This window comes from Charadrius vociferus, unplaced genomic scaffold (genome assembly GCF_000708025.1).
Source record: "Charadrius vociferus isolate BGI_N301 unplaced genomic scaffold, ASM70802v2 scaffold88, whole genome shotgun sequence".
Taxonomy (NCBI): domain Eukaryota; kingdom Metazoa; phylum Chordata; class Aves; order Charadriiformes; family Charadriidae; genus Charadrius; species Charadrius vociferus.
This window is the reverse complement of record NW_009649619.1, coordinates 4,004,425-4,030,134: the sequence shown is the minus strand read 5'-3', so window position 1 is coordinate 4,030,134 and position 25,710 is coordinate 4,004,425. Positions and strand designations below refer to the sequence as shown.

Below are 25,710 nucleotides of genomic sequence, written 5' to 3'. Positions count from 1 at the left end.
GAATGAACACATAGGCTGTGCTGATACTGCATGAAGTACTTAATTCCAGCGCAGTTAATAAAGTGCTTATGTCACATGTGGCTATGAAAGGCTTTGATGGTGAAAAACAGTGACAATTTTCAGGTTTTCTTTTTTAGCAAAAATCTTGTTTGACTGGAATGCCAGCTCCTACAGCTAAATAAACTTCCCAGAAAAAAGGGCTGCAGCTTATTATCTTTTTTGTTTTCCCATTAGTACTAACAACATAATGGGCTTTTATAGCTGCAATATGTGGAGAACTAACAACAAATTCTTAGCGAGTTATACAGAATTACTACATTTAAAAAATCAGGGTTGACCTGCTGGTTATGTGCCACCAACACATGTTTCATCATGTAGTAAATAGATAGGCTTTTTAGTTTTGCTAGTACTGAAAGCTGTCTGTAGTCTCAGTGACTTGTATCTCAGTAGACTCATATGCCTCTCACTGTAATGAAATACTAGATGATTAATGAGGGAACATTGATTGTTTTTTGATTCATATTCCATAGATGGAAGCTTTCTGGAAGCAGACTGACAAAGCCCAGCAGGCTTTTTTGGACCAATCAAAATGCTCAAGTGCCAAAGCAACAAAGATAACGATGGATCTGACCGAGAAAATGATTGCAGTAGAAAGCTTATTAAGTGAATCTCAAGATTTGCAGGCAATGGTAAAGTACAAAAAGAAGAAAAAAGTTGAGAGCGATTTAGTCAATCTGAACACAAAGAATGATGCAAGTGTACAGAGTCTGTCAGTCCTGCCTCAGGAATGATGTAGGCTGCTTACTCCACTTGTCTCTTGGCTTTGTTGCAAAGAGCTCAACTTCCATTGCAGTTTATGAAGACTCACACGAGGGTGGGCTCTCTGCACTTGAATTCTAATTCTCAAAATGCCATTTAGGCAGTTATGTTAGGAAAAAGTGATATTAATGCAGCCAGTGAGCCAGGAACAAGAGCACTAGATCTAACGATGAAGGAGAATCATTACCCTGGGCATTGGGACACTTCGTTTTCTTTCAGTGTATTTATTTCACTTTGACTGAGAAATCCTAATGTAAATTTGAGGGTGATTCTGCGTGTCCAATGACTTTAACTGGAATTGAAAACCCTTAACATCTCTTACTGATATGTTCTTAAGAGAGGAAAAATGTGTTTATAAATGCCTCAGCACTGTGCTTTATGTTGTGTTAAGTCTAACATATCCTTTATTTGCTTTGCAGAGGACATAATGAAAGAATTACTTGGAATTTATAGGTTAACGGTACAATCAGAATCTGGCCCACTGGAATTAGTAATTTGGAGAATAAATGGATAGCTAGCTTTATTTGGATTACTGATAAACAGATACAGTAATTATTAGCTTGTTAGTTTTGCATTGGAGCAGCTACGTAAACTGAGCTGTCCAGGTATGAAAATAGTCTTTGCAGCTAAGCACACTTCAGCCATACTGGGCTACTGTACACTAAGTTCCTTCAGATGGGCAGACTTCAAATGAGGTGTTTGGATACAGATACAGGAAATATTCCTACCTGAAGTCACTACTGAGATGCTTGCATCTCATTGCAAAGGTCATTGTCTGTGTGTCTCTGTTAATTACAGTAGTTGTCCCACTCTCTCCAACCTTGCAGCATTGTCTAAAGCAGTTGCAGTTTCACCCGGGAAATTTTGCTCCCTGCTGTAATCCTGGGCTGCTTCTCTAACAGTGCAATGCAAGCTGCTAGGCCATAGGCAATTATACTAATTTTTAGTATACTTACAGAACTCCAGCTGGCTACGTACTTGAAGGAATCGCAGTGGTATCAAAATCAGATAGTTGTCCTCATTTCAAAAATGAAGGCCTGTACTAGTGTGCCATGTAGTATCTTGAAGAGACGCCCAGGACTTCTGTGTTGCCCTTTTGTCCCATCTTTCCCCCTTGAGTATTTAAGTTTGTTCTGCAAACTTGTTGTTGTCTTTTTCTGCCTTAATGTCTTCTTGGCAGCTACAAATAATGAAAAACAACAGTTTTGGATTAGCTCTTGCAGCTGAACATGTGATAAACCCATTGCTAGCCTACACTAGTCAAGATTTTGAGAAGTATTTAAGTATATGAAGGTTGTTATTTGTGTGGTCTTAAGAAGCCTTCTCAGTTTTCTGCATAGTTTGGGAATGAATAATTCAATGAAAGGACAAGCACAACCAAAGACCTGTTGTTGGTATCTAAACAGGACTTTTTTATGTGTTTTTTTAAGGACATTCAGGAAAGGTTATTCAACTGGGAGCTTATGGTGAAAATCATTGATTCACTGAAGTCCTATATACCAGAAGAGTGCAAGTGTAGATTAAATATTGTATCAAATATTCTGGACCATTTAACTGTAAAGAATAATCTCTCAGTCCGACAAAAGGAAGAACTTTTAACAGATCTGCACAAAGCCTTCTGGGAACAGCTGGCACATTTCAGTAATGGTGAGTACTTAGACCAGAGCTCATGACTTAACAAATATGGGTATGATTTCTCATGATTGTATTAAATAGTAGAATAGTATGGCTTCATCCCTATACCCTTCTGTTTTAAAAATGCATTGATAAATTGGCCAAGAACACTATTATTGTAAAGGGTGCATGCTTAGAATAGGAACTTTGGCTTTAAGCCTTTTAGGTCTTGTTCCAGGCATTACTATGAACTTACTTTACAGTTCACATCATTTATACCATATTTGTTAATTTGAAGGTTGAAGAAGAGTCACATTTGTTACAAGCGTTTGTGAGATTTCTCCATTTACTGTTCATGTACTTGACGTTGATGGTGATACTGGCTAACATTAGGGACAGTAGTAGCTGTATATGTGCAGAATACTGTCTTATGATCTCCTGCTAGCATGTGGAGCCAGAAGATACACAAAACACAGTTGTGTTATCACTCCTGTGAAAAGATAATTTTAAGACTTATGATCTTCAGATAAACCTCTCTCTTATTATGTCAGCCTAAAGTATTTTAAAAACGAAGTCTTTTCATCTTCTTCTTTAAGCCCTTCACATCTGTAAAGTACGCAGTTATAACGAAGTCTAAACTGACTGACCCACTGATTTAAGGTTCCTCCTGTGTCACTTTGCATGTTACTTAATGCCTAACATATCGAGAAGCATATCCCCAACTTCTCTGGTAAGTGCTGTATCAAGGGCTCAGTGCTTCCCATCAGCACTCATAGAAAATTATAGTACATGTTCAGTCAGAAGGAAAACAGTGAGAAGTATTCTACTCACACATTTTCCAGAACTGTTTCTGCTACTTGTGGGCATATTTAAAGAAAATTGTCCTAGTAAAAAGGCATTAGGATTAGAGTTCAGTGAACTGAGTAGTCAGAACGAATGTGGTCTCAGTGCAGTGTATTCTTGCTGCAGTGCTACTCATTCATGTTCAGGCTTCGTGTTGATTCATAGTGTCATATCCTACAGTCAACAATTTGCAGAATCACTGAATGGAGATTGTGTCACAGGAGACTGTGTCAAAAACCTTGCTGAAGTCAAGGTAGACAATATCCACTGCTCTCTCCTCATCTACAGAGCCAGTGATTTCATCATAGAGCGTGATCGGAATTCCCATGCTGCAGACTTGCTCCATTTTAAAAGCATCAATTAACCATGTAAACAGTTTGCTGATACTCACGAATTAATGCATATCATGATACAGATTATTTCATGGATGTTTGCTCCTAAAACTGGCATGCCTAGTTCATAGTCTTTTTATAGGTTCATCCACTAACATTCCTTAAGCATAAATGTATGTCTGTGAGTGGTTTTTCCCACTTTTTGTCAAGTTTCTCTTGTTACAAAGCAAAAATACCTCTGTCAAGGCCTTGATTTTATGCAAAGTAGGTATTTATATATAGCTATATGTTACTGTTATAGTTAGTACAGCCTGTGCAGAAGGGCATTATCAACCTCCTGGTTTTAGATAGAAATGAAATGTACTTTAAACAAAAATAAATCTGGAGTGCAGCATTTTCACATGAGAGTCTATGTTGACCTTGCTTATGAACTCCTAAATACATAGTTAAACTGTACCTATAATTCACAAGCAGAACACAAAGCCAACAAGACTGTGCTCCTAGGAAACAAACAAGGTAGTAGTAAAGAATCAAGTAGTGTTTAAAAATAACAGTTGCTACATTTATTCAGATGACATTTTTATTACAGGCTTTCATGTACATTCAGTGCACTTTCAAGTGTTTTGTCAGTGCATCATCAGCCTGTGGATAAGCACGATAAATTAGCATGGAGAATTAGTAACATGCTCAGTACTACAGTACTGTGCTCCTTTATTTCTCCACAAAATAATTTCTCATGGTTAAAGCAGCTTGATGTCGTGGCAGAAGAGCAGCCACAGGTGACTATTGCTTTGCATTCACTTTTAGCTGCCTGTGTTAGGAGTGAAGTACTGGTCTGGGGCAGGGGGAGTCGGGGAAACGAATAAAGTTCTTCTTAGGTGGACGGGCAATGAGACATGAAGTAGTGGCAGAACGTCGAAAGCACCAATTCCACTCTGCAGCACAGGGTTCAGATAGACTCATGAATTTATAAATCAGTTGGAGCTGTAGGGAGGATAAAGGGGGGAAAAACTCTGTCCCAAGTATTGCACTGTACTAGCACAAAACCAGAGGGACCTTGACGACTTTTGCTGGAGGTTCCTGGATGAGTCACTTTGGAAGCCTGATATGGCTGCGTGCCAGTTCAAGCTAATCTGAACTAGCACTGCTCTAGACCTTTTCTCCCTGCCATGTGTTACTGCCCCTGCCCTTGCAGCAGGATTTGCATATCTGCAATTAGGTAATGAGCCACTTCTGGACCTTACCAAAGCAGGAGGGGGAGGTTTGGGGTGCTGCAGGTGGGAATCTGTTTCTTGAAGTAACACACGGCCTTTGCATGAGCAGCAGCACCAGTGAAAGGAAGAGTGAAGGATGCTAGTGATCCAAAAACCTGATAGATTTAAGTGCCATGTAACAACTAACAACCCAAAAGTTTACATTTAAAAAGACCATCAGGGTAAGAATCAAATTTGAAATCCTGCGTGGTAATTACTTGCCTATTTCACTCACTAACAGATTTCTGTGAGCTTATGTTGTGTGACAGAAGCAGATGCTATGTCCTCCCTGTGGAGTTATGGTATCTAATCATCAGTGGTTTATGTTCCAGAATGTATCCAGCAAAGTAAAGACCTGATCTTGAAACGACTGGAGTGCCGTGCAAAGAAGAGAGAAGAGTTCAAACACAGACAGAAAGCTGAACAAGGGAGTCTCCTCAGCAAAACTTTTCTTAATGAAGATGTTCATGATTTTATTAAGGTGAACACATAAAAGCTTATTTTCACTGTTCCATTAGTTTTTAACACCAAATATATTGCAGATTTCTCCCAGTTCCATAAAATTGGGATTTTAGAGTCCTCCTGAGAATCATGTACAGTAGCACAGGTAGGATGGGGTCAGACCCGGTATTGCCTAGGCTTGCCTAGAGACCTTTCTTCCTCCAGTGTTGGTCTTGTTGCATTTGAACGAAATGCCAAAGGGAGTTAAAGGTAGATTGCATGTTTTGTGATACCTCTTTTACTGAGACACTATGTGTTTAGTTCAATATAGGAAATCTCTGCAAGTAAGTATCTAGCCTTCATTATTGAAGAAAGTAGACTGCACTGATCTAATTGCTTTTCTATGAGTGAGGTTACTGAGGCTCAAAAGACTACCAAATTTCACGTAAGCAGAGGGAAAACTCATTATGATTGCTGTCAGGATACCATAGAGAAGGCTTGCAATAGATAATTTAATATGGTATACAATGGCCAGTGTAATGTTTTCTTGGCCATATTTTCTATAGAGCTCTATTGTTGTTCAGAATGTATGTATGAAATCGGAGTTCTTAGCTGTAAATGCTGAGAGCTTTAAAACTCCTATAACTGCTGAGAACTACAGACCCAAGTTATTAAGAAATAAAAAAAAATCGATCTTCAATTTTCATGAAAAGAAATAATTTAAGATTAAAGTGGTTACATCCAGCAGCATTAAACTTTTGATGAAATCTAATAACTTAGATAAATTACTGTATGAGAAGACCCAGATTCCAGCTGTAGCAAACTGTCAAAATTTATTGATCTCAACACTGCAATTTTGTACTGCAGGGACAAGTTCTTTAATTATATTGTATGAATTGGATAATGCAGTTACTGTTCTTGTATGCAACACCTGTCTGGCAACACCTCGCTTCAAAACAAAAGATTTCAGCCACTTTAAAACAGTATTTTAACTCTTTGGCTTTTCGTAACTTGAGACAAATCTATCACACGTTTTTATAACCATTGAGCACTTGTGAATGTGTTTTCCTTATACACATCATTCAAAACTCTTGGACACATCCCAAGTTCATTAAAAAAAGCTTAGAAATTTTGTATTAAGACCTCTTTCCTACAGACTTAGAGGTACACAGCTTTGTGCAAGAGATGCTCTATTCCGTACACCTTAGAAAGGTAACAAATACACTTAGTTAAACTGTAGGCTAATGATCTGCTTATGACAGGCTGAGAAGGCATGGACAATTTGCAGTTCATGCTTCAGGACAGAACACAACTGAGTCTTAGTATTATGAATGCTTGTGTGCAAATAATAAAATAAATCAGAAATTTAAGCCTTTCTGCTTCCACAGTGGAGAGAGCCTTTTGTCCCTCAACAGATGGGGTTTTGAGTTCAGAGACTCTTTGAAGAGTAAGAAAAATATGTATATATCTGCAGCTCCTTGACTTAAGTTGTCCAGTAACTATTTTGTGTGAACAAGCCCTTTGGAGCTGAGTAGCTATTTTAAACCTGTTTCATGGTTTCACAGCCAGCCCAGCAGTGAAGGAGTTGGTCCCGAATCTTCAGTGTGAGCCCAGAGTTGTACCCATCAAATGCACTTATCTTCTCTGCCTTCCCCCCTCCACCTCATCAAAGGGCTCGCACTACCGTGGTAGCAGCCGCAGCAGTAACTGACCTTTCTGCTGAATTTTAAGTTGCCAATTAAGAAGGTGGATTTTGCAATGCACTTTCTTCACATCAGTTTCTTCTGAACACAAGTTGGATGGTAATGATTTAGTTGCTGCAGCTTTGATTTTTTTAAATGACAGAATGACCTAGATAGTAAAGGTTAGAGTCCCTGTATCATTCTGACTCCTTCATCTATGTTTCCACTGGAAAAGAAGCAATCTATTTATCCTCATTTTGTGTATATAAATTTGAAACTACCCAGATCTTAAGATCTACAATTATATAATAAATTATAATTAGTCTTTTTTTTTTTTTTTTTTTTTTACTGGCAGAGAATACAGGAATGATCAAGTGAAGCACACAAGCCAAAAAGTGCCAGTTACAGTAACCCAGTCTTGGGTGGACATACCCTACCCATGGTGGACATACAAGTTACAAGTAATTAACTTGACAAATTCTGTGGTAAACTACGATTTCATGGTATGTGTGAATTTTCAAGTCCACCTCTACAAGAATAACCTGTACATAAAGAGTTTATGCATACTTCTGTGCTCTTTAGAAGAGCCCTGTTGACTCACCTAATGAAGAAAGCCCTATTTACCACGGTAATGTAAGAGGACACTTGGCAATTTAAATCAAAATATGGAATATTTATGTATAAGACCACTCATTAGAATGAGATGTCCTTTGTCTGCGAAATTCAGTCTTCCATTACAGCACATGAGCCTGCCAGCACATATCAGTCCTGACTTGAAAAACATTGCATCCCTCTTAAATGTGTGACCAAGGACCAAATCAAGACCAAGTCGTAGATCGGCCTTTTAGGGACCACCATGGGACATGGTGACCAACCCCAGTGCAAAAGCCCTATACAGTGTGATACAGCTGTGACTAAGGTGTCTGATGATGACATCTGATGGCTGTTCTGCACCTCATAGTACTGGCTGTCATGAAGTGATATTCATACACAGGCAAACAGGTTGTAAAACAAATCATTTCACGTGTTTTCCAGGATTAGTTACATATTATTTAACCCCAAATTGCTGAGGCTGTGGAGTTTCATACTCAAGACTATATATGCTCAAGTTAAGGTGGTAAGGCAAGTTCCATTTTCCTCTGAGTCACAATTCCAGATAAACACTGTTGTGATGGTATATGGGAAGGGGAGTATCACAAGAAGCTATCAAAACCTTTTCAGATATTTAAGTTTACCTATTGTGTTTCTTTTAGGCTTATCATGAGCTGTTAGAGAAGCATCGGCAAGCACAGTGGGAACTGGAGGAGGAGGAGGACTGTGAGAGCACAGAGGCTGTTGCAGATGTCTACAAGGTACCACCTCTAGTGATATGTGTCGTTTACTAAAATAATTCTGAAGATCCTCTAACCCCTCTACACAATATCAGGCCTCAGGGAGGATTGGGAAATTGCAGGAGAGATCATGGCAACTCCGGGGAGCTAGGCTGGCAGACCAGGAGATGGATGCAGGACAGTCTTCCACATTAGCTTGCCTTTTTCATTATCTTCCCAACACACTAGGTTTCCTAACCTCGTTTTAGTCAGAAAATCCCTACATGGTCTGCCAAAACGTGCTGCCTGAGTGGCTGACAAGGCTGCAATAACGTTGAGAGCGTATAATGTCTGGCATTACTACCAGGAGAGAGACTTCATTTATGTAGCATAATTATCTCCTGTGCACCATGGTAGGATGATACAATTCTTAGTTAATTTCACTACATCTCCAGAAATAGTTTTCTGATCTCTTTTTCTCTCAATGAAATTGTTTTGACACTAGTTAGTTCCCTGAAATAAGTTCAGATCTTTGGTGTAAGTAATATTTTTACACTTCTTGATGTTACCAATCGGAAAATATGTAGATGCTTCGTGCTTTTGCGTCATCTTTAATTATTTTCTGCCTGCACCGAAAAAATAAGATGGCATGATCTATCTTATGAAGCCCAAATCTGTAGCCAGCAGTGACCTTTAATTAGGCTGGAACTAATCACTTTCAGCTCAACAGGATCCTTGTCATGATTAATTATGACCAGATCAGGGTGTTAGAGAAACTTGTAGCCGCTATCACATTGTCATAAGATACCCACACAATCTTAATTAGCACTAGTCCACAAGCACTTTTTCAAGTTCAACTGATAAAAAAATAAAGACACTGTATTTAGAACAAATAGTTTTGCCATAGTTTTATGCAATAATGCAAGCAACAGGATATTTGAGAAGAACTACTGCTTTGGAGAAAGGAAAAGTTTGCTTGGAGGGCTATACCAGTGTATCAGAGTAGATTAATTGTACAAAGTTATTTAATTTAAGAAAAGTCAATGTGTTTGCTGATATTACTGCTCACGGTCCATTCTCCAGAGCTACTAACTTCCCCACCTCCTTCCTCAATTCACATGAAGTCTCTGGAGACCAAACAATTATTTTTTTTAATCCTGCATAGTTCCACCTCATTTGTGAAATTACATTGCTTTCCTTTATTGTATACTATGCTTTAGTAACACTAAGATCAGACTGTCAGCTAAGTTTTCTTTCCCATTAAAGAAAAATTGGTTTGGGTGAATTAAGTGTTTGTAGAATTGCCAAGTTGCCAGGAGAGCTGCACAAACTTGAACTCTGCCAACTCAACCGGCTCTAAGCCATTATATTCCATATTGCAGCCGCTGTCTTATTCCTAGACCCAAACAAATGCTGCCAGACATGAAAAACTGCAAGTACTGTGATCCGACTGGCATCTGTTGAAGGTCCACAAATCTTAATTTCCACCTTTTTTCCCTATAATAAAACATTTTTATTGTGACATTTAACATAATGAGCAAACTGCGCTTTCTCCCCTTAACCTTAAACACAGACACTACAGACTGTTTTAGGAGAGCAGAATGCTTCTGAATATACCTTGTAAGAAGCGTAAGCTAGAAAGAAGAGAAAATACAAACGAGCATAGCCCCACTGTAGGTAAATGGAGCTGTTATGACTTCTATCGCTGAAGGAAGTGCAGTAGTTACACACATCCATTACCTGTGGCATAAAAGCAAAAGTAGATTTGCCATTAAGGGAAGGAGTGCCATCTCACAGCCACAATGCCTTTGCTTCTCTCTCTACTCCACCACACTTTCAGAGCAGAAGTGCACCTACGTTCCCATTGGGTTTGAACAAGCTAGTTTGCAGAACCATCTACTTTGGGCACATCTGCAAACACTGCAAAGCTTTATGTTGTCATTCCAGAAGTTTAACTCGTAGCCATTTGCCTTGCCCTCATTTGGAAAGTTTGGAATCTGCTGTTTCTGTTCCGCCATGAGCAAGGAAAAGGTTAAATTAATTTGGTTAAACATTCACTTGTTCACTTAATCTCCATATTTCCATAACTGCAAACATGTGTTACTAAGTAAGTTACAAGGCGAGAAAAGAAGTTCACTGGTAGAGGCTGCAATATTACTGAAAAAACTGAGTGAAACTCTCTAAAGTCACCCTGGCATGCTCCGCAGATATTTAGATGAATATTCCTCAGCCTGTAGTCCACAAGATATCCAAAGACAGACCACAGGATATTTAAAAAAGATGCATTCATACATTTGTAAATACAGTCAGAGTGGAAAGAAGCAGAAGTAATTAAATATTTAAGAGTTCAGCCCAGGTCTTATTTTGTTGCAAATGAAAATTAGCCTTGCAAAACTGCACAAAGTAGTTATGCTTTCCCACACACAGAAGTTAAATAGCTGTTGCATTTAAGGGAAATAAAACTGAGTTGTCTTACTAGGAACTGATTACTTCATTAACCAAATTTTAGCAATAGCATCCTATATGCCCCCTCTACCAAGTAGCTTATACTCCCTACTGGTCCACGATTGAAGAAATATCACATATTTCCTATGGGCTGAACAATCTAATATTGCCCAGTATGCACAGGATTTAGGGTTCCAGACAAGTTCCTGCTTCTGTACCCATTGCCGTCTTGGCTTTGGTTGGAAACCCCCAAAACTGGAATGAATCATACCACGCTTTTCAGATTAATGGCAGCAGAATCCAAACCAATCTGGGTGGTTTCTCCCACATCCAAGCCCTCTCTTTTCTTAAGTTGTTTTCATGGTCCCTGGGGCATCATCAATATTGCAATTTATCAAATAAACACCAATATCCTAGTAAAGAACAGCCATGTTGGTTCGGACAAATGACCAGTCAGAGTAATATCCAATAAGTTCATGTACATCACCAATGTTAGAGAGATGCATAATATCCAGTTAGCTAGAGTTAGGTCCCATTCTCAGATATACCTTCAGCTAAGAACAGTTTACTAGTAGCTTTCAAAGCAAATGTCTTAGAACATACGGGTGCCTCAATCCTATATCAACTTTCTAAGCCATCTACCCCCACTAAAGTACTGTATCAAAACTTGCACTGTAGATGACAAACCAGAATAAATCCCCAAGGAAGACAGCCAGTACAAAGTTCCCAAGGGTTGCACTCTGACAAATTCATTTGACCAAGGGCAGAAGCCCAGGTGCCCAGCCGTCATCTTAGCCTTATGGTCCTTAGCTACTATATTTGCAAGCCATCACACCTTTTTTTTTTTCAAGGGGAAAGTACATGGCAAGGTCTTATGTGTGACAAAGGCTTATATGTGATAAAAAGTTTAGCCCCTCTGTTCCGCCATTAGCCGTGCGCTAGAATGACTTGGCTTATTTCAGCAGTTACCTTGGTATGTCCTAGTATAAGCAAGCAGAGAAGCAAGCCTGACAGACGTAGTTTCATGAATAAGTAAAAAGATAACCTCAATGCAAGAGGTGATGTTAAAATATAAGGGAAAGGTCATCGTGTGATAAAATAGGGAACCAATTAATATCGTGGGGACAGCAGAAAATATGCCGCTTACCTGTAAGTCCCACTCACTTGTGGGAGAAGATCCCTACCTTGTTCTCACCATGTTAGAATCATAGAGATGTTTAGGTTGGAAAAGACGTTTAAGATCATCAAGTCCAACTGTTAACCTAACACTGCCAAGGCCACCACTAAACCATGTCCCTAAGTGCCACATCTACATGTCTTTTAAATACCTCCAGGGATGGTGATGCAACCACTTCCTTGGGCAGCCTTTTCCAATGCTTGACAACCCTTTCAGTGAAGACATTTTTCCTAATATCCAAGCTAAACCTCCCCTGGCACAACTTGAGGCTGTTTCCTCTTGTGCTGTCACTTGTTACCTGCGAAGATAGACTGACACCCACCTTGCTACAGCCTCCTTTGAGGTAGCTGTAAAGAGCAATAACGACTCCCCTCAGTCTCCTTTTCTCCAAGCTAAACAACGCCTGTTTCTTCAGCTGCTCCTCGTGAGATTTGTTCTCTAGACACTGAATCAGCTTCATTGCACTTCTTTTGACATGATCCAGTACTTCAATGTCTTTCTTGTAGTGAGGGGCCCAAAACTGAATACAATATTTGAGGTGTGGTCTCACCAGTGCCAAGTACACGGGGATGATTACTACCCTAGTCCTGCTGGCCACGCTGTTTCTGGTACAAGCCAGGATGCTGTTGGCCTTCTTGGCCACCTGGGCACACTGCTGGCTCATATTCAGCTGGCTGTTGACCAACACCCTCAGGTCCTTTTCTGACAGGCAGCTCGCCAACCAGTTTTCCCCAAGCCTGTAGCGCTGCATGGGGTTGTTGTGAGCCAAATGCAGGACCTGGCACTTGGCCTTGTTGAACCTCATACCATTGGCCCTGGCCCATTGATCCAGCCTGTCTGGATCCCTTTGTAGAGCCTTCCTACCCTCAAGCAATTCAACACTCCCACCTATCTTGGCAAACTTACGGAGAGTACACGTGATCCCCTTGTTCAGGTCATTGATAAAAATATTAAACAGAATCAATATAGGTTTATATAACCCTCTAACACTACTATAGCCTGTAGTGCTACAGTACATCAAAGAATTATCCAAATTGGTGAATAAATATGTAAATATGCAGTGATCTGGAAGCTGACTGTGTTTGCATAGAATAATTGAGTAGGTTTGTTTTGTGTACACATGAATAAATCAATTAAAATGATTTAACCAAGGTCAATGGAATCTGTTGATGCCTGAAGTGAAAGAATGAGTTATATTTTGAGGATAGTGTAGGACTTCGCAGCCATGCTAGTGGATGAAAATAGTGTGCTGTAGGTGAATAGTCTGTGTCTAGACACAGTCTCCATAACTAATTTTTGAAGTGCAAGTTGAGGAATGGGGGCAAGTGATTTTGATTATCTACGTACATCATGAAGGAGGAATTGTGTCAGAGGTGACTGAATGGCTCAGCCTAATATTTTCATAAACACAGTCTGCAGACTTATCCTGTACAGAAGGGATATTATGCTGCAGTAACAATTCTGTATTGGTTTGGCTAGCTTTTCGATTGCAAAGTTTTTACCGTAATTTTCTTTTACATGGCAGCAAAAGCACCCCTCCCAATGTATCCTCTTCTGTTTCTCGTTTCTCGTGATCTCTTGAAAAGATTACTGGCTAGCTCCTTGCAAGTCTCTCTCAAGTTTAGCATATCAGATATTCACCAACTTTTAATCTTTTCTTTCTCCCTTTTTTGTGTGTGAACTACCTACTTACTTTTTTAGAGGTTGGTGGTTAAGAGTTCATTATTAAGAAAACAAACGTTCTGATTGCACAAAGGAAATCAATTAGCAGCTAGGAATTATGTAGTCTGTGGTAAGATAATTATTTTTCCTCAGCCTTAACATCAAAACCATAAAAATACACAATTTACTGTCATTTATAATTCCCCTTTGCTGATAGCAGTTCACCAGAATGTTATTTCGTTTGACTTGACAGAACATAGAAATGCACAGGAATTTAGACTAAAAGCTATTAAGTAATGAGCATTATCAACAGACAAAGCAATAAACATTTTATGAATAGGTAAACATGACTGTGAGGTTGAAGCAAATGATTCGATTTTTTCTTTTGTTAATAAAAGGGGAAAATTTATTTTTGTCAAAATAAGTACAGATTCTTAGAGACTTACTCTTTCCTTACTTCCCTTATGTAATTTCATTAACATGAGATTTGGTTATGGATGCTTTTGATAGAGTGGACTGTATTTTTGGGTACCAAGACCTAGCTTCTTTTCAAGGTGAATTACCCACAGCTTATCTCAGATGGAAATCCATATCAAGAGCCCTCCACCTCAAATGCTCTCTTTTGAAAATTTTGCCCTGTGACTTATCCCCAGACGGCTGAAAGACAGCATGGTTTAATAGATTAAATTTCTGAACTCATACCATGCAAGCTCAGTCTACTTCTGGGTTTGGGCACTGATTAAATTTGACCCGGTCAGTTCAGTCAAAGCTGATACAAGATGCCTGATATGGATAGCATTCATTCTGAAGTTTGCTTCTTGCCTTATTGCATAAGAAAATGTATTTTAGCTCTATATGGATTCATAATTTGTTAATAGTTAGATCTAGTAAAGGACATAACCTTATCTACACAGGCACATTTCCAAAAAGGGAATATAGAAAGAGAAGATTGAAAATGCCTCCTGAATAAAATACAGACCAGTGGGGGGGCAAGACTGGAATATCAATGAACTTCTGTTTTAAATGCATAGAAATCAAACTTTTTTTTTATTATTAACATTAGCTTGTGCTAAGGATTATTTCAATGTCATTGTGTTTTATTGGTGTTAGGATGCTTGAAAGCAGGGTACTGTTTTAATTTTCCAATTAGTGTTCCAGGATTCTTCACGTGGAAGAGAGGAGGAAGTACATGCAATCAGCTTTTCCCCATTTAGAATGAGCGTGAAGTATCTTCTAGTGGCCAGTGATGTCCAAGAATGTGTGGAGTATTTATGGGATGTATGATCTGAGTATTGAATCTCTGTCCTTAATAAGATAAATGATGGGTTGGGAGATGAATCTCTTACCTCCTAAACAAGTGTCCTAGCCATTGAGCTTCTAGAGATACATGCAAGAGTATTCTACAGCTTTGACCAGAAATTTTAATTATTTTTATGAAATGCTGTTGTAGCACAAGTCAACAAATAGCTATCACAAGTTAACAAATAGCTGTGCAGTTGCCACTTGGACATAATATATACTAGTCAGTGACTGGCATGTAAAATACAGTACTACCAGCCTTTCTAAATACATTTTCCTGCTTCACAGTTTCACTATTCACTTTATTCTCATCTGTGTGTAGGAGCCTTTTAATCATTTGGGTTTGAGGGAGGGCATTAACATTGTTCTTTGGTTTTGTAGTGAAATCTGATAAGCTGTGTATTTCCCCTGGTCTTTGACAAAATTATATATTTATTGCCTTGTTTGAAATTCAGATGCACTTAGCATTTTAATTTGAGCCCATTTTATTTCTGCATATACCCCATGGTATTTCTTTATGCTTGATGAATTTCTCTGGAGATTTTCTGAAAAGCTTTGAGATTGACTGCCAGGTACTACAAACAGGTTCATTCAACACTGCAATCAGCTATTCTATTAATGGAATCGATTTGAATAAATTTCATTAAGTAAAAGTTCTAAAAACAAGAAATGGCGTATCAGGAAGCTTGTAAGAACTATTTCATAGGTGTTCTCATCCAAAAATAAGATCCTGGAAGCAGGAGGATTTCTTAGCGGTTTTCGTTTTTTCCTGCGGAGAATAAGCTTTATAGTCCATAGTCGCTGTTCACAGGCTTTACTGCTGTTTCAGATCAAGAGTACAAATAGTTTTGAACTATTTTGTTAGCTTGAGTCACTTTGGTAGAATTCAATCACATCTGCAGTCTTTCCTAAATGTAGACCTATCATTTCCCCTACCAAATTTTAAAAGGCTGTTCCACTGCATTCTTTCAAGTGCTGCGTTAAACAGTGTGGCCATTGTATTGTACCTGTGGTACATCCTCTGGGTAGACCATGCTGTCTTGTTGGGGTTTGGGTTGCAAGGACTGCCTGGGGTCTAATGTCCGTATGATTATGTGTTGAGATTAAAGAAGCCAGCAGCCAGTGGTTCCTTGAACATTGAAGAGAAGTTAGTAGTCTGATAATTGTCATGGACAGTAATCTATTTTGTGATCCTGGACAACAGGTAAGACCAGCAAGTGCAGGATTTGTATCCTGCACAGGGGAGAATTTCTAACAGAACTTAAAGGCAAAGTGTTCGGTCCTGTTAAAAACCATCATTCCAGGGACTTACAGCACCTGACCAGGCTTCCTGTTGCTTTGCATGCCAGTTTGCAACATAGGTGAGATGTAAAGAACGTACTGCTTAGTCCTGCGTCCCCTCCATGTATTCACCCAGCATTTTCATTTTTAAGGAGACTTTTTGATGTGAAAAACTGCTCCTGGAATTCTAATCCCACTTTCTTGTCCTTTCATACACTGTTTTTAGCAGAGGGCCATGAAGTATTTTGCAAACAAATAGTTAAGCACCTTTGATCTAAAGATAATTTGGCCCATCACATTAATGAGCTGATGTAGGTAAGTTATTTTATGAGAACAGGACCTAGTCCCATTTTTCCTGGGTAACTATGTACCCACTCTGGTAGTGCCAAAGGCAAGCATACAGTATAATTTGAAGCTGCAGGGACTGCAAACAGAAGTCTATTCACTTGGTCTTTAAACAAAATGGCATGAAGGCAAGTAACAAAACACCTTCTTTATGTTCTGTGCAAAGGATTTCCTAGTAAATAATAATACAGAGCTGTCAGCATGCCAGGGAAATGCTATCAGTTCTGCAGCAAAATGTGCTGCAAAGTGATTTAACTGCTATAGGTGGAACTCAGTCTGTTTAAGAACAGAGTTCCTTAACACCGTGCCTGAGATCTTTTGAGATTGCAATAGAAATGCCACAAACTCCTCTAGACTGCTCCTGAACTATTTCAGACCCAAGAGGAATTCTTATATCCCTGAACGCCCAGTAAAGGCAGTAGAATTAACTTGTCCTGAAAGGCTGGTAAAGCTCAAAGAGGAGATGGTTTACAGAGATAAGAGTGGTTGTTCTTTAAATGTTGCATGGGATACAGAGATTAGAAATATAGGATCTTTGAGTTTATGTTAAATCCCAGAATGCGGAGACTTGAATTTTAAAATAAATAGCAGCAGAAAAGAGAATTCAAACAAACCATTCTGCCTTAGTGTTGGCAAGCTCAGCCAGGCCCACAACTACACAGATGATTAAGGTGGTATAGATCCTGCCTCTTGTTATAACATGAACTGGTAACTCTAATAATTAAGGAGTAGGGGAGATCCATCCTTCAGCACAGGATGCACCTCTGTAGCAAATGTTACCTTAGCAATACTGTCATGTCCAGATTGTGAGCAATAGCTAGGAATGGGAAAATGTTACCAGAAATTAAGTATCTGATCATTGTGTCTCTGACTACCAATTCTGATACTTATGCCCAGTACCCAGTTTCAGAAACCTGTAGCCCAATTTAGAACCTAGCACTTTGAGATTAAACAAAGCCAGTGGGACCTGGTTTCTGAAGATTTTGCATGCTTTAAACAGATAAGAGTGGAAAAAATCAAGACAGCTTGTCTCGAAGGTGTACTGAACAATTTTGATAGTGTTGTGCCTCAATTTGATCCATAAGAAGAAACAACTGCAGGGAAGTCTTAAGATAAACTATTTATTGTTGAAACAATTCATTAATACGGTGATTAGCATCCTAGAGGGATCCCAGGAGGAAAATAATAATTTAGTATTCAGTGCACAGTTTGGATATTTTACAATAAATGAGAAGTACAAAATAAAGATTTTTAAGAAATCTGTCCGTTGAGTGGATATTGATAAATCTAAAGACAGAACAGGTAAGGGTCCTGTGGAAACAGTACATGAATTCCAAATTTATCATTATGGGAGCACAGAATAAGATTTCACATGCAACCTAAGTTCTGGTCATTCTTTATTTCTGAGTTCTCGACTTTGCAATTTAACATCCTCTTGTGGGGTTTTTTGGTCTTACTTTCTTTTTTATGACGCCACATCTAGCAGTTAGAATGGGTTCTTGCACAATAGTACATTATACCAGTGTGTCTCCCAGAAGAAGACAAGCCCACTAGAACTTTTCATGTCTATGAGCTGTTTTTGACATCTAGATAAATATATCTGTGTTTCTATTTAGAACTAGATTTTGAGCACTTAAGAGATTGTAATTAAACCTATTTTAAAAGAAGACTACAGCTAGGAGACTTGACATGTTTTTGCAACAGGAATGCTGAAAAGAGTTTTAAAAATATTAGCTGCATTTTAAGGAAAAGAAAGAAAGAGAAATGTTTTCAAGAGGGCTAACACTGATTTACAATGAAAGTAAAACCAAGTAGGCAATCAAGCTTTTTGGACTGGTTTCACGTGGAACTCACACAAAAATAGCTCTTCATACTGCAGGAGGACTGCAGTGTCCGTGTGACCTTTCCAACGTGTTTTTATTTTCTCTCTTCCTTCTTGGGTGCCATCTAACTAAATCACCCAAACTCTTCTTGTGAGTGAAACAGCCTCAGCAATTGAAAACCGCTCATATTGGACTAGTTTCAATAAAACCACCAGAAGATGTTCGTTTGCCTAGGCTTGAACCTGTTCTGCATCAGAAGGAATTTGAATAATTCTGTTTTTCCAGAATGCATTGAAGAGTGTCATGTTTTGGAGCACCAACTATGTATGACTAGTGTCAATTTTATCTATCTAAATGCCATACTCTCCCTTTTAACTCTTCCTTCTTTCTTGCCTTCATTCATTTATACTTTTGAAAATGTGCTTATGAAGTGTTGTGCTGCACCAGATTATTTCTACAGCAACTTTCAAAATAAATGTTTTTATAACACATCGCCCTAGCCAGTAAAACAAGATACTCTTTGTACTGCCGTTGCTTGTGGGCAACAGTTAGGATTCAGGGTCTCATGTGCTTATGCCACTGTTGCATTTTAAACACCCTTGCATGCCTTGAACCAAAACACTCAAGTTGTTCCATCTACAAAACCTGATCTTTTTAACTCAAGCTTTAGTGGCATGGTGTTTTAGCTGTAGGGGTCGGTTACTGGCCCAGTGTCTTCACTGGGACATGGTTCCCTCACTGCCATCATAGAGACGTGCAATGAAACAGCCCCGAAGTGTCACTTTCTCACCTATCTCTCTCTGTCCCTCTTTGTCCCTCTGTTAGGAGCTGCACTCTAAAGCTTCCCGTGCCTTAGTGGAGTTGGTGACGGAGCTGTTTCTTCAGACCCTGCCTGTTGTGACTGGCCTCTCTGTAAGAGAATGTGAGCTTCTGAAAGAGGAATGGCAGGAGAATTTGATCCCTCAGCTGGAGAAATGGGAGACCCATCGCCAGAAACGCTGGAAGCTTTTCCAGGAGCAGCTATTGCAAGAAAAAAAAGTAAGACCCATATTATATTCTGGGACCCAGGGTCTAAAAACACGGATACGGGAAAAAAAAATCAAGATACCTATCTGTGGGGAGTATTTTGTGTACAGATATACAGTCCATGTCCAGACACAGGTCCAGACGCAGGATGGGCAGTTTGACCTGTGGTGTGGAGTGAATATATATGCTGTGCATGTAGACTTGCATAGAGGAGTCAGTGTAATTACTGAACATCTGTCCACAGTCTTTGACAACTTTGTCAGCACATAAATGTTTTTTGGCAAAGCTGCTGTCTGATGTCCTCAACTCTTGAGCACCTACAGAAGCGGTTCAAAAAAACCTTCATCTGGTCTATTTGGAGAGGGTACATATAAGTACAGGAAAGGAGGCCGTACAATAATAAGTATTTCTTAATCATTTTTATGCATTAATACTATAATAATTGGAAACATATGATACACACTTTATATAAAACTTACTCTTTGCTCTGAGAAGGTGAAGAAACACACATCCAGCTTTCCTGCTTTGTTGGCCCCCCCCAGTTTGGCATTGACACCAGAGGAGAAAAGCAACAACAGTAAATGCAGAGGCAGGTATCTTCAGCATTAGACTAGAACTCAAATATACCTTCAGTTTATTCATGCAGTGCTGTGCCTCTATTAGCACTGCTTTGAAGACTAACACAGCTTAGTTAAAGAAGGACCTTCTCTATACAAAGGTGTGACCCTTCCCAAATGTCAAGTGTGGGCTGCAACATGTAGAGTAATTGGAGCTTCTTAAATAAAAGGTTGGCAGAGTTCTTTAACACTGGCAAAATCCTACATTCTCCAAAGTGCCTGGACAATCCAGTACTTGGTTAGTAAGGTACTGATTGAGTCCCTAATTATTACAGACTGCTATAAGGTGTTTAAGTTTTCCACCCCCTCATATTTACAGTTCTTCCATAAAACCCTGTGATTCAGGAAACTGTGGGCTTCCTAATAAATCTGGTAGAGTGGTTTGCTGACCAGTGGTTTTAGAATACCCTTGAGAATCCAAAGATAAAATTATTCATTGGAAATTCTTAGCCATTTCTTTCTTCTCTGTTTTCCTCTCTCTGGAGTTATACAACATGCACCTCCCTGATCATTTTATATTTACTTTATTGTAACTCATCTGTTATCTCAACTATTTTGAAAAACAATTCTGTTTGCCTCTTCTGTTTCTCTGTCACAGGAATATCTAGCAAACTAAACTAAAATATGCTGGGGACCAACCAGTGATGCCAATGAGTCTGCTTACATGCTTTAAGTTAAGGGCAGGCATTTGTGTTTTCAAGGAGTGCTGGCTGGCATTTAGTGTTTGAATTTGGCATAGGTATACCTTCAGCAATTAAAGAAACAATGTTTGACCTCAGCTTTTTTTATTTTGCCCCTTTTGATCAAGGAGTAGATTCAATACCTGACTTGGCAAGCTTAAACCTCTAGGTTGCTGTTCATTTTCGCATTCAACAAGGGTTCACAATTTGCTTGTCCTTGTGTGTGAATGACCTGAACAGCCTGGTCTAGTAGGTGCGCTACGAGCATGTCTCATAGTGCATGGAGCCCAAAGCACTATGGTGGTATCTGCTGTCATTAAAAAACACAGTTGGAGAAGGAGGAGGTTCTGGTGTGCGACTTATGATTAGTCTCAGAAGTCAGAGTGCATACGATGGCATCTCTGCTCTGGTCCTTCCACTGTCCCATTGAACCACAGCCATTATTCAGGTACAGAGAGGATGTTGTTTGATGGCCAGGAGACTGTCCACAGAGGGGGAGATCTCAGGTCTAAAGTTTTGTTCCAACAATGCTGTTTATGCATTCTTCTGGTACTATCATTGGGCACACTGTTGTGTGGAGAAACCACACCCTGGGTTTTTTTCTCAAGGGATTAAAAGAATTAGTTCATCTCCGGCTGCCAGTTGCTGGATAATCGCTCTTTGGGCAGCAGTGTATGATGGATTCATTGTACGTGAATTCAGATGTTCCAGTCATGCCCAAGCATAGATTATTTAAATTAGGAAGTTGACTTTCTATCACTTTCAGTGTACCGTAGCATTCATAATATAAAGCAGATGGCTTCCTAGCTGAAAAAAAAAAAAGAATAAAGGGTTTGCTGACATCATTAACGGTAATTAGTGAGCTATAGAGGAATTCACTTCACAATGACAGAACTCTCACGTCGTTCTCTGGGTCACCTGCACTGCAGTTGGGCCTTATTCAATATAAAAATATCCTGAGCAGCAGACAGAGCTTTCCTAAGGACGAGTGATTCTGTGGGAGAAATTCTTAGAAGAGACAAGGGTTTCTCCTAGTGCGAAAACGTGTGACTCCTCAAGACAATATTCTTTGGAGGAGCTTAAGTAGCTTTTTTTACTTAATGCATGTGGCTTTTTGGAAGTGGTTTGAACTAAACTGGAAAAAAGTCTGCTCTATCTCCAAAGAGAACATGCAGGAAGATCGCTATTCCACCAAAGCTAGGCTGGCGGATTTTACTGTATACGAGTCTGAAAAACATCACACAACTCACTATATTATGTTCAAATGCGAAGTTAAATTCTTGGCTCTTTCCTAGTATAAACACGTTAGCATGTGCATTTAAGCAATAAGCTGACATTTGCATCCTACAAAAAGGAGCACTTGGTTTCCACTTTAAGAAAATAAGAAGAGAGATCAGACACTTGTGACAGGTAATCATGTCATTTAGGAGATTCCATAGATGTTACAGTGCTGAATGTGACAGAAGATCCACAAATCAACATTCATATTGACAGGCCTTTTAATTTACCGGGCATTTTCCAGCAGGAGATGCGTCTTTCATTTGCTTTTTGATAAATGTATTGTATCAAGAGTTACATAGTCACCTGCTTTACAAACTTGGGAAGTCTAACACCAGAAGGCTTTTCACCAAGGTATTTATGTGTGCTTTTCAAGGTGGCTCAAAAAGACATTTTTCCCATTTACTTGAACTGCACTTTTTTTGAGATTCTCTTTCCTAGCATTTATACATATCTGGAATATGATGTGCTTTGGGGGAACAGAATCTCTTTTACAATTGAAAAGAAAAACCCGTTTCATGTTTAACTTCTGCCTTATATGCATGAGGATGTGAGCGAGGCAAATTAGAATAAATGAGTAATGAAAACAAATTTTAAGGATTTTCCCACTTTCCCCACGCAGCCCCTACTTCATGATTTCTGCAGCTGGGCTCTCCTGCCTGGGCAGCGGTTACCGGGAGCAGACTCCTGCACCAGGCTGAGGTACTTGCTTGGCATTCAATGTGCATCACACCCCATCTACAGGCTGTTAGGGAGAAATTGCTTTCCTTCAATTTCCTGAGAATCTATGCTAAAAACGTCAAACTGAGAGCTGCAGAAGAAGAGTGAGCTTACTTGGGTCTAATGTGCTGTTTTATCTGAGGTCTAACTCAAAAATATTTTATGGGTTTCATTACCTACCAAAGGCAAATTCCTCACCTCTATTGCCAGAGTAGTACTTAATGTTAGTAGTGCTTCAGAAGGTCTTTTAATGGACTTGTTGCCAGGAAGCAAAACACTGAGAAGCTTACAGAGAAAGAAACGGGGTGAGGAGATTTCTGTCCATTCCCACATTGTTTCTTGACACTCAGAAAGCTGAACCAGCATCTGCTTATCAGTTTTGACATGGTGCGCATTTTATTGCTTTCTCTTAATTTTATACTCATGGTTTCATAGTGATTGGAATGACTCTTCTTTTCAAGGAGCCAGACATTTCTCAGAGCTTTATTCCCCCATTTATGATGCTTTTGTCACTTATTTTACTGGTTAAATGCAGGATTCGGAGAGCACAAGCTCTTACAGCTGCTGAGTCTGTGCAGCAGCGTCATTTTCTCCATTCTGTACTGACCCATCTCTGAGCCATGCCCAAGAACAGGAATGTAGTGGTATTTGGTCCAAATCTCAATCTTCCTTATTTATCATCCCATTTTAAATGTGTAACAATCCCCCCCTTTCCTCTTTGTTCTCTTACTACGTATGTGGCTGAGGTACTGCTACTGTTCAGTTTAATAACTGTGTGCGGGGGGATTTTCTGCTCTGTTTCTGAGCTTTCCATTAGTCTCAGGAGGGTGAAGAGACGTTATAAATTTTACATACAGCTTACCTTAAATGCACTCACAATGGAAAAGGTGACTTATTCTTTTCCTTTCAAAGACAACTGGTGTTCACCACTACAGAACTCGGCTACTTCTTCACAAACAGAAGTAAACAACAACTACAATTCCTGTTTTGTTATCATTCTGAGCGCCTCTTTGGATAGAATATACCGATAGCAGCAGATGTGCTAAATTTTGGGTTCTTGGCTGCAATATTATATCATTCACCATTCCAGTTGTAATTCAGAAAATGTCTTCTGTCTTTTATATCTTGGTGATCTACATCAGATTTAATCCACATGCTGTTTGACAGTAAGTGTGCAGACAGGCCCTTCACGAGCACCTTCTCAGTAAATGACCAGGTCTCCAAAAATGATGGGAAGCCACGTCTGAGCCACAGGCAGGCTTTCGTTGAAAATGAAAATACTTCTAGAAAGTAAAAGGTCATTTTCAGCCCTTCTTTTAACTGCTGAAAGAGACATTGAAATACACAATGTGGTGGATCTACTAGGCATATGCAGAGAGGCGTGAAACACTGGGAAGACACATGCACAGAGCTGCTAAAGAGAAATACTGATACAGTTATCACTTCAAGCAAGTATTTGCCATCTGTCATGATGATACCTGGAGACCTGATAGACCTTAGTTGGACACTTGAAGCGTGCAATCAGAGAAGGCAGTGTGCTCAGCTGTGCTTTGTGATTTTAAGAATTGCCTAGACTCAAATCAGTTGAGGTCTGGCTACACAGGTACATCTTGTGGCTCTTTCTGAGAGCAGCCCGGTGGGCTCCCTGGCCCTGTTGTTGACTGCCTGCCCATCCTTCCCAGGCATCCTGCTCAGGAGTATTTTGGTAAGGTTTTCTGCATGGAGAGGGGTCAGTTATATGCGTTGCTGTGTATATACTACAGAGAAGGTGCTATCCGAGAAAGAAGTACATTTCTATTTTAAAGCCAAAGATGATGTGGTGTCTGGTGTTCTGCACTTCCCGAGGGAGTTCATTCAGTGCTCACAGATAACGCCTCTCTCCTGCAGAGATCACTGCTTCCCAAGGAAAAGACTATCAAATCCAGTACCACTCCTAGTTCCTAACGCTAACAATTGGGCAATTACGTATCTGACTCTTTGCTAGGCATATTGATCTAGTGAAACCTTGCTGTCTGCAGTAATACAAAATTTAGTCCCTCATTTTCTGAATGAGGCTAAAATGTGAAGTGAAGCTGTCAGAGAGCCTGAGTATTATATTTAATTTAGGGCTCTGCATATATCTGCAGGCAACCTGCATTCATCCAACTGCCAGTGTAGCCTAAAATATACGCTTCATCTCATGGTAATAGAGTTTGGGCCTTACAACCATTTCATCTTACGGCTTGTTATTCATTAATTTCTGGCAATACAGTAAACAAAATCTTAAGTCTATATCTCCAAAAGTTTACAGTCTAATGGAAAATCCATCAAAACATTTAAAGATTAAATTCTTTGATCTAAATATCACCCTGAAGGAGCTGTAAACTTGCAGTTCATAAACCTAATCACACAATCGCCATTTCTAACTGTTAGCACTGTGTACGATACACAAAAGTGTGATGGAAGAGGATATCTTCATTTTGTTCAGTGAAAATAAAAACTACATTCTCTAGTAGTGAAAAAAAACCCAAACGAAAAGCCCACTGCAACCTGCTGATAAGCATCAATGCAATATTTTGTGCCGTATTGTTCTTTTTCTTTTGCTCCTCTCTTGCTGAAACTGGAAAATCTGTAGGAGACATAGCTCAGGGCTGATCCAAAACAGTGCAAAGCCTCCCTTTCTTTTCAGTGAGCTTTGATGGTTGAGAAAAAAGTATTCCTAAGTAGAATAATTTTAATTCAGCATAAGTTTGTTTCTTGAAAGCGGGGGATGATTTTTTTTAGCAAAATAACATCAAATAAACCCCTGTTTTGTAGTGTGGTGACTAGAATGACTGAAAACAGAGTATGTTACGACTGTATTTTTTTTCCCCTGCTTTTAGCTATGGATAAAGGAATATGCTCTATCTGCTGTGATGCAAAAGCACCTGTCTGAAAAACAAGAGAAGATAATTCAAGGTGTCGTAAGCAGATTAGGATGCCTCAGTGATGAGTAAGTTTGGTTTTATCGGTAAGGGGTGAGGTACAAATGCACTGCTGCATGCACAGATAAAAACTTGTGTACGTTACATTGTGGAAAGCAGT

General features: G+C 39.4%; 1 protein-coding gene across 1 annotated transcript in view; it reads left to right on the top strand.

Moving 5' to 3' along the window:
* The window catches only part of EVC (Ellis van Creveld syndrome), a 54,804-nt gene that overhangs the window by 15,751 nt on the left and 13,343 nt on the right, over positions 1-25,710 (top strand). The window contains exons 8-13 of the mRNA XM_009890555.1: positions 531-689; positions 2,250-2,466; positions 5,194-5,342; positions 8,238-8,336; positions 19,152-19,364; positions 25,509-25,618. Coding sequence (XP_009888857.1) covers positions 531-689; positions 2,250-2,466; positions 5,194-5,342; positions 8,238-8,336; positions 19,152-19,364; positions 25,509-25,618 — 947 coding nt within the window. The remainder of the gene's footprint in view (positions 1-530; positions 690-2,249; positions 2,467-5,193; positions 5,343-8,237; positions 8,337-19,151; positions 19,365-25,508; positions 25,619-25,710) is intronic.